The sequence below is a fragment of the Haematobia irritans genome, chromosome 3 (assembly GCF_050003625.1).
Source record: "Haematobia irritans isolate KBUSLIRL chromosome 3, ASM5000362v1, whole genome shotgun sequence".
Taxonomy (NCBI): domain Eukaryota; kingdom Metazoa; phylum Arthropoda; class Insecta; order Diptera; family Muscidae; genus Haematobia; species Haematobia irritans.
The window spans coordinates 52,104,190-52,119,337 of record NC_134399.1 but is presented as its reverse complement, the minus strand read 5'-3'; the positions used below and the strand labels follow the sequence as shown (position 1 = coordinate 52,119,337).

Sequence of the window (15,148 nt, the reverse complement as noted above, 5' to 3'; positions counted from 1 at the left end):
GAAGGAAATGTAGAGACTTGGACATACGATGTATAATGCAAATCAATATGCTTTTGAAACATGTTTGACATGATCCTGATGCACAGAGCTACATTAAAATACAAATGATACTAATTTTAATTAGTTTGGATGCTTTCCCCTACAAAATTTTTGTCAAAAGTTGCCCATATTTTATCACTTGGTATTTGTTTTGGTAAATTTTCATAAAAGCATAGAAAACAGGAAAAATTAAGATGTATGCATTGAATAATTGAAATTCCGAGATTATTGGCAAATTTTGTGAAAGATTCGGGACACTTCCTGCAGACGAAAATCCGGGACAATCCAGGCGAATCTCCACCTTGCAAGTTAAACTTTGATTCGCCGGAAAGTAGAACACATTTCCTATTTAATGTATTTTATTGCAAATTTTGTATCATCGCCCTACAACTTCTAAAGCTCTACGTCTGATCGTTATGGTTGATATATCGAAGTGAATTGATTGATAAAAAATTTTATTTATTTAGATGAAATTATTACGATCTTCTTTTGGCATAGTCTTAGATTTTATTTCATCTCTGTGCACTATTTATGACTCGAGACACAGTTGTTTTGCGATGTAACTGCTTTAAATCCTGCTTTATGACAAAATTATGCAATGCACTAAACGATAATTCTGCTATTTTTTACGCTTAATCTATTCTTCTTTAGGTAAAAATTGTGCAATGGTAAAAAAATATAGGATACATGGGGTCGTGTGTTCAACCGCAGTTTCGAGCGAACACCCCTCTCAGTAATGCTGGTGACATTTCTGAGTGTTTCAAAGCTTCTCTAAATGATTTCACCGTAATGTGGAACGCCGATCGGACTCGGATATAAAAATTATGTCCCTTTTCATTGAGCTAAACATAGAGTCGAGCAGCACTCAGTGATAAGAGAGAAGTTCAACAATGTGGTATCATAATGGACTGAATAGTCTAAGCGAGACACTTAAATTGCCCCGAATCCAAAAAAAAAGTTGTCAGGGATATTACTGTGAGCAAAAATTAAGGATATTTTGTTTGTAAAATAAAGTAATTCCCTGCCGATAAAATACACTTATACTAACGATTTTTCCTCGAAATACGGTTCAGTTTCATATGTTGCATTCACAGTAAATTATTATAATTTCATATGTTGCATTCACAGTAAATTATTATAATTTCATATGTTGCATTCACAGTGAATTATTATAACTCCACGTAAACTGATCACAAGGTTTGACTTCATCAGTTTTCTGGAAATTCATTAACCATCCGATATTCTTTGGTCCATAAATGTATAGATATAACGATAAATTAACATAAAATAGTACGTTGTGTTATCATTAGGGTTTTCTTTTTCCCGGACTTTTTCATTCCCGGGAAAGCGGGATTTTTAGTAAATAAATACTAAAAGCTGTCAAAATGGTCAATTTCTTCCGATATAGTGGGATTTTTTTGTAACATTAAAACTTGTATGGAAATGAAAGAAACTTATTTCGATGTCACCATCGTAAAACAGAGTCACTATATGCACATGTTCGGTCAATATTCCCAGAAGGAATACACCATCTATATTTGAAATTAAAGTAACTATCATAATAAAAGTTGCCATTTTAATATTTCATAAACACATCCTTGCAATAATTATGAAAATATTTTGAAATTATGCAATTGCAAAAGTGGTAAAATGACCCATTGTTTATAAAGGTTTACTTAGTCTACCAGTCTATTGGAATGCCGGTTTACAGAAATATGACGTTAAAAAGTTTGGAATTCCCGCAGGAAAGCGGGAGCGAAAAAATAGCGAATTCCCGGGAACGGGATCCCGGAAAAAAACCTAGTTATCATTCATTACGTTATCATGTGTCCTGATCGAATAACACTGGTGTGACAGTCGGTATGTGGGTTTATATCTCTGGCGCTGTTCAACCTCCCTGGCTGTGCCGCGAACTCATCAGTGATTTTGGTGGTGTTTCACAGCGAGAAATTTGATGATATTGGCCACCAAACACATATCCTTAGTCTAAATCGACGGCATAACTATTCCGACTAAAGGCTATCCCAAAATTCTCGGGGTCTCATTCGACAGTCGTTTTTGTCGTCTGTCTGTGTCACTGCTATTTGCGATAAGCTCCATGGAATTCGGACAAAAAACTTGTTTACTACTTATAAAGCAATTAGCCGGTCAATGCTTAATTACGCAGCACCAGTGTGCACATCTAAAAAAATTATACGCAGCGGAATAACATGCATACCTGTGTCTCCGACTCCACAGCTCTGACGGCGACTGTATATTATTAACAATGCTCTTAGTTCCGATAAGATTATCTTTTTTATTATAGGTTAGGTTAGGTTAGGTGGCAGCCCGATATATCAGGCTCACTTAGACTATTCAGTCCATTGTGATACCACATTGGTGAACTTCTCTCTTATCACTGAGTGCTGCCCGATTCCAAGTTAAGCTCAATGACAAGGAACCTCCTTTTTATAGCCGAGTCCGAACGGCATTCCACATTGCAGTGAAACCACTTAGAGAAGCTTTGAAACCCTCAGAAAAGTCACCATCATTACTGAGGTGGGATAATCCACCGCTGAAAAACTTGTTGGTGTTCGGTCGAAGCAGGAATCGAACCCACGACCTTGCGTATGCAAGGCGGGCATGCTAACCATTGCACCACGGTGGCTCCCTTTGTTTATTATAACTAGTGGTGAATTTCTCACTAATCGTCATTCTATATGTTAGTATCAATGAAAATGTATTTTTTTGAAAAGATGATTTTAATTCATATTACAGACCCTATAAAAAAAACCACTTATTAAAAAGTTTCATAAAGGACCCTTATGCCTAAAACAGCTTACAAGGGTGTGTAAATACCAGCGTGTAATGCTAACATACAATCTATTAAAATACACCATATAAGTAGATTTATTTATTTATTTAATTCTTTCATGCACAACAAGACAAGGTCTTATAATTAAAGTGCATAGATTGGAATTTTGGAAACATTTAAAAAATTCGTTTTAAAATTTAAGGAGTTACTGTTGTGTTGTAGGGTTTTTGGGAGTGTTTTCCATAGACGCATCGAATGAATAAAAAATTGCCATTCCGTAACAAATCTACGTCGCCAAAATAGTATTATTCTCTTACCTCTATTCGATTGCGCAAATCGCAGTTTTCAAAGAGGCTATTGGGTTCGTGCTTATAAACAACTTGATGCAGTAAAATAAGAGCTCTTATGTTCAGCAAGCTGTCAAAGCTTACATGATAAAGACTGTCCCGAACATTTGAAACATGATAATAGCTCCCAAACTATAAACATTTCTTATAACACTATTAAAAGCAATATTCCACTTACGATGGCTGACTGAGTCACAATTAGCGAAAATCTCACAAGCATAAAGTAGGGTGGGCAAAAGAAAAGTCTTCGCGAGCAGTATCCTGATTCCCTTTGGAGTGTAAAACTGTGCATGCATAAAGGCCTCAATTTCGCGTAAAATTGTCTTAGCATTAATATGATCCGTCCGATCGCTTAATCGTTAAAGACTACGCAGAGGTCCCATCTGATTAAAATCGAGAGCGTTATTAAACTGTTAACATCCTAGGTATTACTAAAACTGAAAATGAATAAATTATTTTCGTGACTCACGCTCACGTACGACATTTGGTTTGGTAATCACGCTCGCGCACACTCAAGGTTTTGCCATCAGCGTGAGTCATGAAAATGTTCGTGAGTCAAGAGAATATAGTGTCACGTGTACACCTCTACTTCGGACTTCCCAAATATACCTGTACATCATCTGCATACATTTTAATCTTACAATCATGCAATTGTTGTGGGAGATCGTTAATATACATGGAAAAGACAAGAGGACCAGGAATAGATCCCTGTGGAACATCTCTCTTCACCTCCGTTGGGTCAGACATTTTGCCCCCCGTATAAACTGATTGAGAACGATCCGCTAGATTCGCTAGATTACTCCGCAACTTCAACCAGTGCAGTCACGCAACTATGACCAGGACGACAGCCTGACTGATATTCAGTGAGAAGTGCGTTTTCCGGCAAGTATACTTAAATTTGTTTGCGTAACAGATTTTCAAAGACTTTAGACAGAATTGCTGTTGAACGGAATTGCTTATTCGTTTTCGGCACTGACGCCATTTTAGGATGTTCCCATGAGGTAATAAGATGTATAAATTTAGGATCCATGTTATCAGGACCTATTGCATTGGACTTAATTTGTGAAAACAAAATGCCATAGCTTCCTCATGGTCTACACATCAAACCATATCTATTAGCTACACTGGTGAAATATCCAAATATCCTGCCATCTTCAATACCTATTTCCTGAATCGCCTGGTATCCAGGGCTTTATGAAATGTTTCCGAATAGTACCGTGTCTTAGCTACCCTTATCGAATCATTAACAGTCCTTCTATGCATACGAAATTCCACAAGTAGCAATGGCGTTCTAAAGCGCTTCCGCCTGGCAGAGGACATATCTCTTTGCTGATTGAGATCCCTAATATTCGCCGTGAACCAAGTCTAGAATTAGGAGCAATTTCCTGCGTAATATCATCAAAGAGTCCGTTTAGATTATGCTGAATAAAATTTAACTGTTGATCCATAGACGGCAAATAAAACAAAGTATCCCAATCAATCTGATAAAATTTCCATTCAAGAAGGTCCTGGTTTAAATTCCTATAATCACGATATGAATAAGTCCTTCCTACCGATTTCATACAAAATTCATATGACAAACATATTAGGCCATGCCTAGAAAACATCGGTGCCGAAATTTGATCATACAAAACTATATAGGAGACATCTCCAACGAAAAAGACATCCAAAAGTGTATTGGAGGTTGTAGAGAAATGAGTAGTTGTTTATCCCACAGACAACATGTCATCTGATAGCATGGTTTCCCTGAGCAAATTCGAATCGAAATCAGTACAAACTAGGACATCAACGTAGGGGACGCTAAGTAATCTCAACGTATCTAAAAAGTAATCAATAATCATTGTGTTGTTAGGATGTACACCCAACGAGTAGTTTCCTTGATTTCAATAAAAATGTATTCAGCACGCACAGAAAAAACATGTTTGGACATGGTTGCCGCATCCATTTAATGCTTATATAGAGCATGTAATTGTCGCGAAAACCATATATTTTGCCCTTGTAATAAAATATATGTTGACAATAAGCATTTAAATGGTTCTGAAATGCCGCAAACATATTCTATTATTTAAATGATAGAATTTGAGACCATTATATGGTCGGAAAAATCATGTACCTGACCATTTCATTTTTTTCATTTTATACAGAGAGAAAAGTATTTTTATAGGTTACGTATAGACATGTCTAGAACCATTACATGGCCATAAAGACCATGTACATTGTTTTCGTGACCATTTAATTTTTTTGCAGCGAAAATAATTTTATAAAAACATTGAGCAGGTACACACGATTTTCAATTTGCGCGTCAGCCGTGTGTTGATTGTTTCTTGGAATGGACGGAGAATACGGAATTACTGTGTTTTGTGTTAATTTATTTACTCAGAAGTGGCACGTGGTTTTATGTGAACACAAAAAAGGAAAGTGTAATTGAAAAAAATGTACCTGGTTTTTGTTCTGCATTTTGATATGTGGTATATTTACTTTTATTTGCAGTTACATGATGTATGCATTGGTACATTTGATGGGCACGAAGTAAATTTGGAATGATTACTTATTGTTGAAATTGAACCAAAATAAAATGTGTAAAAATATGTGATGTTTGCTTGCGCGACATCGTAAATACAAATAAACAATGAATTAGTTTATAAATAAAAAAAGTTAATTTTGTGGCGTCCTTTTTTCGACGACGAAAAAGGGTTTTTCATAAAGATCAAAACATTTTAGGTTGTGACCATGTTCTTTTCACTGGAAGAAAAACATTTTTGACGAATACCATAACATTTTAGATCGTGACCATTGTCTTTTAATGGAAACAAAATTCTTTTTATCAATATAATAACATTTTAGATGAGGAAAATTTTATTTTTCTTAGAACCATGTTCACTGAGCCAACATAGTTGCAGGTGAATTTGTTACATGGTTGCCGCAAAAATAGCTCCTATCATATTATTTTGCTCTTCGAATATGACAGTACACAGGCAACATCAAAATTCGAGTCCTCAAAGACAAGTCTCTGAATGCATCTATTTTATTAATTAGGCTTTATGTATTGATGTTTGGCAAGTATTCTGACCATAAAGGCTGATACGGTCAAAATTTGGTCAATATAAACTTGACGTATTTCTTTCAATTTTGCATTTAAAAAACCTGAACACCCCTCATTTTGAAGGTGTGTGTGTAGAATGTTGCTCCTATTTGATTTTGGAATTCACTCTTCAGTTGTCAAAATGCCGTCCAAGCAAGAAAGGCAGCGTATCAAAATTTTGCTCGCGCATCGCGAAAATCCGAGCTACTCGCACGCAAAGCTGGCAAAATCGCTAAAAGTTGCCAAATCAACCGTTACAAATGTAATTAAAGTGTTTGGGGAACGTTTGTCGACAGCCAGGAAATCTGGATCGGGGGGAATCGAAAACCGGAAGTCGCTGAGACGACAAAGAGAGTTGCCGGTAGTTTCAAGCGAAACCCTAACCTCTCTCTCCGGGATGCCTCAAATAAGCTGGGTGTATCGTCGAGCATCGAGCCAAAAAACGAGCTGGACTATCGACTTACAAGAAGGTAGTGACTCCAAATCGCGATGATAAACAAAATACGACGGCCAAAGCGCGATCCCGGAGGCTGTACACGACGATGCTGACGAAGTTTGACTGCGTGGTAGTGGACGACGAAACTTACGTCAAAGCCGACTACAAGCAGCTTCCGGGACAGGAGTTTTATACGGCAAAAGGAAGGGGAAAGGTAGCAGATATTTTCAAGCACATAAAACTGTCAAAGTTCGCAAACAAATATCTGGTTTGGCAAGCCATCTGTTCCTGTGGCTTGAAAAGCAGCATTTTCATAGCTTCCGGGACTGTCAACCAAGAAATTTACGTGAAAGAGTGTTTGAATAAACGTCTGCTGCATTTCCTGAAGAAACACGCTTCTTCCGTACTGTTTTGGCCGGATTTGGCATCTTGCCATTACGGTAAAAAGACCATGGAGTGGTACGCCGCCAACAACGTGCAGGTGGTTCCCAAGGACAAGAACCCTCCCAACACGCCAGAGCTCCGTCCAATTGAGAAATACTGGGCTATTGTCAAGCGGAACCTAAAGAAGACCAAAAAAACTGCTAAGGACGAGCAGCAGTTCAAGGCAAACAGGCTTTCTGCGGCGAAGAAGGTGGACAAGGTGGGTGTACAAAATCTGATGGCAGGTGTCAAGCGTGAGGCCCGGCAATTCGGATTTGGAAAAGCGAAAGCCTAACTGAATATTTTTCCTGAATTTTATACTAGTTGAACTTGAAAAATAAATTTAATTTGATTTTTTAAATAAACGATTTCACCGATTTACACGCGTTTTCCCTTGACCAAATTTTGACCGTATCACCCTTTATTCATTGTAAAGTCACTGAAACTGATATAATTACTATTCATGTTGGACATGGACTAAGATGTAGAAAACCGTAACTAACACACCAGTAAAACCGTTGGAATTATAGATTTGATAACAAAAAAGAAACATGTATAAAATTAAGAAAAACTAAATGATTTTAGTCCTATTACAAATAAAAACTATCGGGAAGAAATTTAGTAATTTAATATTGTAATGATGCAAAGCATTGGTTAATGTGCAAATAATTTCTTTATAGATTCTTTATTTTATAATATTTTTGTACTCCTATTTACAGTGGGATTTTCACACGAACCTGGCTGGTTGCAGGGTACTTTAAATGGTAAAACTGGACTTATACCAGAAAACTACGTTGAACACTTGAAACCATACCATTAGTCATGTAAGTCTAATCATCAATTATATTTAAACACGCGCTTAGTAATAAATTGCATTATTTATATAAACTAAAAAAACAACAACAAACAAACACCCACATACACCAATAATTTAAAAATAAAATATAATTAATTAGGAGTTGATTTAATCTAATGAAGCCCCTAGAAATCCCAGAAAAACAATGAATTATTAAAATTTTTAGAAAAAACTTACAAGAAAATAGAAAACTCCAAATAACAATAATAATTAAACAAAAAACAACAATGTGATGTTTTGCAAAACAAAAAAAAAAAAACAACAAAATTAAATGAATTAGAAAAAAAAAACATAAAACTCCCACACTTATAATTTACATTTGAAAAAGTTATTTTAGCAAAAAAAAATATATTCAAAATTATACAGAAAAAAGCCATAAAATAATCCAGCACAATATAAATCTATTAACAAAAGCCCAAGAGGATAAAGCAAATATGTTGAATTGCAAACCCCCAAAATGGATTGCAAATAATTAGAATGTACCAGTTTACGTTAGAACCACATAAACAAGTAAATGCGGATGCCATGTCCACTTAGAAACGTTCCAGGCAATAGAGTTTTAATTTCTAAACCATTCCTCCTTTAACGTTGTTTGATACGATTTAAAAAATCCAAACAAAAAAATCAATCTACTAAAAATTGCTTACGCACATTTATGTAGAATAATTATGTAAAGTTTATGTAAATGCTAAATGCTTATTATAAATATTTATTTATGTGAAATGTATATTTAATTTCTTTCTTTTTTATTTATCGATGGAACTCCTCTTATGAAATACCCACTTTTTCCCAAATCAAACCAAATCGTGTTTATCTCAATATCAAACCCAAAATCGATAATGTTTTGTGTGAATATGTGTATGTACGAGAAATTTGAAAGTAACTAAAAACCGCTTGTTATTTATACCTATATGATTGTTGTATTCTATTGTATTTGAAATTTTTTCCAACGAATATACCAATACACATATAAACATACATACATACATACATATATAAAAGGCTTATTTTATTACAATACTACAGTAAAACATATTTTTGCTACCAATAAATATAATAGTAAAACTCCTTACACAAAACTAAGCTTAAAACAATGAAATCCAAATTTCAATGATAGCCAACCACCTATAATAGTTGTTCTTGGGCATTTTTCTAAGAGCCTGACAACGATATTCTTCTTCCTCCTTGAATAACTTCAATATCATCCTATATAAACATATATTACCTTGATTTTGTTATCGGCTGTTTGAAAAAATAAAACAAGAAATAGAAATTTCTTTTGTTCAATGTCCTAGCTTAGTGTGTACTTTAGAAAAATAAACTAAAACAAAATAAAAACATCTTTGAAACGCTTACTTTGTACATAAATATATACACTGATATATACAAAAATCTTAATCGATACTTTCTTTATAACAAATTGTTTGTGAAAAACAATATATATATATATACATCCTATACATATATAACTATTAGTTTTTATATATTATAATTTAGTTAAGAATTTTATGTTTAATTTTACTGAATGTAAATGTTGAATGAATAAACCACAAATGAAACTGAATAGAAAAATCAATTTTGTTAACTTCTTTCATAGATGTTTCAAATAGAGCATAAAATGGCTGATTTTATCCAGAATATTGAAGAAGAAGCTATCTTTATTTATATTTGAATACGAAGCCTGTCCATTGGGGAATTATTTCTTTAATAGAATTTGTCCAAACGCTATCTATTTACATCCAAGAATTTTCAAAAATACACTCAATTTTTTAGCTATAACAAATTGAAATAGGATATTCTATTTTTAATGTTATATTACTATGGATATAACTTGTAAAAGGTTTTTTTTTCGGATTTGGGCAAGAACGCCCTGTGAAATACCTCTACGTTTTTAATTTCATATACTCTGTTTAGATTTTCGGAACAATTGCGTAGTTATTAATTTGATAAGAATTCGAATCGACGAAGGAAATAGCACCAATGACATTCACCCAAAGAATAACAACAGTTGAATTATGTACTTTTACCATTGCATTGCGGATGGCAGCCACTGATTGTTTCACATAGAAATGCGAAACGCCGTTCGGACTATACAAAGGAGACTAAACATTGATAACAACGAATTTCACCGCCTGAGGTGTCACAATGGACTACAAACATCGGCTGCTAAATCAATATCACTAGTATTTTTGCGTCTATTATTTGCAGTTACATGAGCTTTCTTATTTAAGCAGTGTTTGTGAGTATTATGAAATAGGTGCAGAGATCTAACCACACGTCTTTTTCAATCAAATTTAGCTAAAAGCGAGATGCTGGTGGAATGTTATATACATACTGATTGAAAAAAAATTAATGAAAATTCTTTTTAACTCGTTTTGTGAGCAATTTTATCCTGCATTCAAGTGCTTTTGGTTCTTTCATTGTACATCTTATCCGGAACATGTACAAAAACACATTATCTATTGTGAATCAAAATCACGATACTACGAAAATAAAAACTGGCAAGATTTGCGCCAGAAAGAATGAAAAGACAACGAAACTGTGACGCGAAACTCATAGACCCTATGTTATATAGATGGTTCATCCGTGTCAAACTATGTTTGACAGTTCCGAAGATTAGGAATAAACGAAGAAAATAAGAGCATGCTTAATACTCTTTCGTTTTCCTTTTTGTAGTTTGCCAATTTTACACAAAATTAGAACGTTTAAGATGCACCAGAGGATTTATAAATAAATTAATATATTGTGACCAAATCGTGAAAATACGAAATTTAATTTTGAGCAGCATTGCTCTTTACGAACAACACAAAAACAAATGCCGGAAAATTAATGTTTGAGACTGGCTCTTTACGAAAAAAGCCAACGAAATGTCAGAAAATTAATTTTTTTAACTGACTCATTTTTTCCGCGGAGAGAAATGGCTCATCCATCTATATTCTATAATCTATGGCGAAACTCAGTAGGTAGTTTTTGTCGGCGCTTCTCTCAAATATCATACAGTTTGCGTCGGCGTCACCCAGTTCAGTTCTCTGCCGGTTAACGGAACGTAAGGAAAATAGGATTTGGAACCTACTTTGTAGTAACAAATGTTCTTTTTTATAAATGATTTCATTCCATTAAATTCTTTGGCAGACAATTTGAAATTATAGCTGCCGATGCCTTTATAAAGAAATTATCAAAACAGCCCTTCGACCCCAAAGTCGGTAATACCAATGCTGCAGGCATTGTGCGACATCTATACGGTTGACATTTGTTTTCCTCGCAGAAGAGAACTTGTCGTCCTCTTGTATTTTCATTCTCTCTGTTCGCGCTGGATAAAACCATCCCAATAAACACAAACGTTTGAAAAATACTAAAATGCAATAATTTTTCAAACATTTTTTCAAAGGATTAGGGTAATATTCAAGTTGAGAAATTGTTGAGAAAATCGCGTTCTCAACAAAAAACAGACATTACCCTCAACAGTAAAATTCAACACAATAGCAATAATCTCTCAATTGTAATCCTCAAATTGAAATGCATTGCTACTCAATAATTTCTCAAACAGTTTTCAATGTGAGACAAATTAAAAATTAATATTGCTGCGAATATTTTCTAACCACAATTTGCATGAAAGTCAATCCCAGTTCTTACTGAAAGTCAACACTAAATTTCTAGTGATTTTGTACATTTTATTAATTTTTTTTTTCGTTAAAAATATAATAATATTAAAAATAACATTAACAATATATAAAAATAATAATATGTTATAATACCAATCAAAACATAATTATCTTATTAATGGTATTAATAACTAAAACTGTCAATACAACTTTAAATAACTTAAACATTTTTCATGTATAATTTCCCCCATAATGTTGGTGTCACATAACTATTAATTAATTAATTATTAATTAATATGCTGACAATTTCAAATAATTACTATCGAGGAACTTGCTGGCCTGCGTATTAGAATAGATTCCATCAAGAGGAATTCACAAAATATCAAACTGATGACGGAATGTAAATTGATGTAATGCACATTTTCATCCAGAAGTTCTTGATTTAGGAACTGTTGCACTTTGTTTTAATTGGTTGCCCTTTGCAAGTTTTCTGGAATCTTTTCTTTGTTGTTTCCTTCATCATTTTTTCACCGGTCAACATCTTCCAAGAATATAACATCCAATGATTTTAGTTTTCTGCAAAACAATCGAGTTTTGTGATTTCCATTACGTTTTCATTTCACTTTTTATTTTGACTTACCAATTATAATTACCGTTTTGGATTAATTTCAGTTTTATGTCAATAAAAATAACTGACCACGTACTTCGTGGTCAGTACCACAAAATTCCTCGAGAACGTTGGTGTCACAAAATTGTTGTAAAACTCATTAAAATTCGGGAAATTAGCAAGGAACTTGATGACTAGAGAGTTAGAATAAATTTCCAGCAATTTCAATTCACAAAATATCAAATTAAACCGATGATGCGATGTAAATTAAACTATAGGCGTGATGCGAATTATCACCCAGTAGTTGATATTGAAAAGCATAAATACCAAGTTCAATTCATTGTACTTTGATTTATGGAAACTTTCTCTTTTCGATAAGCCACCATCATTTTTCATTGGTCAACCTCTTAATGTTTCCAAGAATGCAGCATCCAAATATTTTAGTTTTCTGCAATGAGATTTAAATTTAGTGACTTCTCTAAAGTGTTGATTTAATTTTTCATATTGACTTACCAATTATTATAAACTATTTGAAGCAGTTCCAGTTACTTGTCCAACATTTTTTCATCGGTCAGCTTTTTAATGTTTTAAAGAACGTAGAATCCATAATTTTAGTTTTCGGCAAAGAGATATAATTTAGTGTCTTTCTTAAAGTTTCATATCATTTTTTTATTTTCACTTACGTATTATTAGAAACTATTTGGAGTAAATTCAGTTTTTTGTCTAAAATGTTTTTTATTTCTTTCAATTGACCACGAACTTTGTTGCACAAACAAGTATTGAAAACCACATGGTTTTTTCGTTGCATTTTAGGGTAGTGTTTTGTCAAAGTTTTCTCATATTATCTTCAACTCCTTTTCAAAGATTTCGTCAACATTTTGGTAAACTGGAAGTAAATCGCAAACAATTTGAAGATGTATTGAATATGAGCTGTTTCAAGTCAAGTTGAATTTATGTTGATAATTATAGTTACCCTCAAACTGAAAAGTTGTTGCATTTGAAAAACGCTTATCCTGTGTTTATTGGGATAGACCTTATAATACATAGATGATCCACTATTCTCTTTAAAAAAATGTGTCAGTTCCAAAAATTAATTTTCTGACATTTCGTTTTAATTTTTTCGTAAAGAGTCAGTCCCAAACATTAATTTTCGCGCATTTGCTTTTGTGTTGTTCGTAAAGAGCAATGCTGCTCAAAATTAAATTTCGTATTTTCGCGGTTTTGGTCACAATTTTTGTTCAAATATGAACTTTTAATATATTAATTTGTTTATAAATCCTCTGTTGTGTAAAATTGGCAAACTACAAAAAGGTAAACGAAAGAGTGTGTAAGCGTGCTCTTATTTTTCTCGTTTATTCTTAATCTTCGGAACTGTCAAACATAGTTTGACACCCATGGCTCATCTATGTATTATAAGGTCTATGGATAAAACAGCAGTGAACCGATCAGTGTTGCCAGGTGATTTGTGAATCTTATCTCCAAAAATTAAAAAAAACCTAAATTGTTCTGGAGTTTTTTCAAAATATTTAGGGATATAAATAGATAAAAATGTCTTTCCAAATTTTAAGAAAAAATCCTGTATTGATACACTTCCACTGAATTTAAAAGTTTTTTAAATCAAATTAATTAAAAATATTCATATGTATAAGTGAAAATTCGGTTTATAGTGTAGAAAAGTAAACGAAATACAATTCAGTAAATACAGCATTATTCGCCAAAAACTATTTCAACATTTCTGCATTGAAAGTGTCCAAATTGTTGTAAGTAAATAATTTAATCATTTCACTTGGAGGAGTAAAATTATAACACTCATAATATTAACTCTAAAGAGGCTTTCAGCTGTTGAAGTTAACAAAAATCCCCCCAGACGTGGAAAAGACCCTAAATTTTGGGGGAAACCCCCAACCTAGCAACAATGGAACCGAGGTTCTGGATACTCCGTACAAATGTTGCATTGACCACTAAACAACAGGTATTGTTAAAATCAAATAATATGGATAACTGACTAGAGCGTCGTTTGCGTCGAAAAACATCAATAAGTGGTATTAATATTTTGACTTTGCTAAAATCAATAAACCAAAAAAGTAATACAAAAATAGGGCTGTTTTCTGAATGCACTGAATGCAATATTTGTATGGGCTATCCAGAGCACCGTTGCACTGGTTTTCTATCCAGAACGTCTCATCAGTGAAAGTCGCGTCGGTGTTGGTAGATTGCATTTTGATAAAGTGAAGCTTTTTAGATTCACAATAGCAATTTATTATGATTAATTTATCGAAAAACATGAAATTCGACGTGTTATTGTGTCATAAATAATCGCAGCAGGAAATATTTATTACTATTTCAGCATTTCATACATTAAGAATGTAAGATTTCTCTTGTTTTCTGTGATTAGTTTTAAACAGCTGATGAACATGTTGCATATTTTTGGAGATGTCCCGGATAAACGAATAGTCTGTTTTCTTCTAGTCCGTGACTGCTTAGGGTATCCAGTGCTAATGGAAAACAGATCTAATGATAACAGTAAATTTTATTTATTTTGGCTTGAGCGCATAATGTCTTTTTACATTTTGCTCTCTCAATAAAAGAGTGTAGTTATGCTTGATATTAAATATGTATATTAATTTTCTATGATTCTTCAATGTGACATTTCAAATTCAAATGGGAAATACCAATATTGTTTTTATTCTCTATTATCATAAATATATATTAACCATTTACACTGAAGCAAAATACATTTGTAAGAGTTTTAGTTTCTTAATATACAAAACCGAGTATAAATAACCAACTAATTTAAAAAAGCAAACAAATGGAAAATAAATAATATTAAAATTATTGTGATATTTAATTAATAAATTCAATTCAGAAGACGAGCCAATTTTAAGGAAATTTTATTTTTCCATCTTTCATAAATCAATCTGCATTTCATTCCATATATGTATGCGTGTAAAAAATAAAATCC

At 33.2% G+C, this 15,148-nt stretch overlaps 1 protein-coding gene and 1 long non-coding RNA gene across 6 annotated transcripts in view; one reads left to right on the top strand and one right to left on the bottom strand.

Moving 5' to 3' along the window:
* The window catches only part of Graf (GTPase regulator associated with FAK), a 365,913-nt gene extending 354,600 nt beyond the window's left edge, over positions 1 to 11,313 (top strand). For all 4 annotated transcript variants that reach the window (XM_075302144.1, XM_075302145.1, XM_075302146.1 and 1 more), the window contains exon 13: positions 7,841 to 11,313. In XM_075302144.1, the coding sequence (XP_075158259.1) occupies positions 7,841 to 7,941 (101 nt within the window). In that variant the 3' untranslated portion in view covers positions 7,942 to 11,313. The remainder of the gene's footprint in view (positions 1 to 7,840) is intronic.
* A 360-nt stretch (positions 11,314 to 11,673) lies between these two features.
* LOC142231523 (uncharacterized) lies at positions 11,674 to 13,269 on the bottom strand. 2 transcript variants are annotated; one of them, XR_012720816.1, is made up of 5 exons: positions 13,160 to 13,269; positions 12,870 to 13,072; positions 12,700 to 12,761; positions 12,220 to 12,634; positions 11,677 to 12,155 (listed from the first exon to the last, which is right to left on the bottom strand). It is a non-coding gene; the product is annotated as an uncharacterized LOC142231523 (long non-coding RNA). The 2 variants fall into 2 exon arrangements; XR_012720815.1 differs by having other exon boundaries at positions 11,674 to 12,155; positions 12,700 to 13,072.
* Positions 13,270 to 15,148: the final 1,879 nt, after the last annotated feature.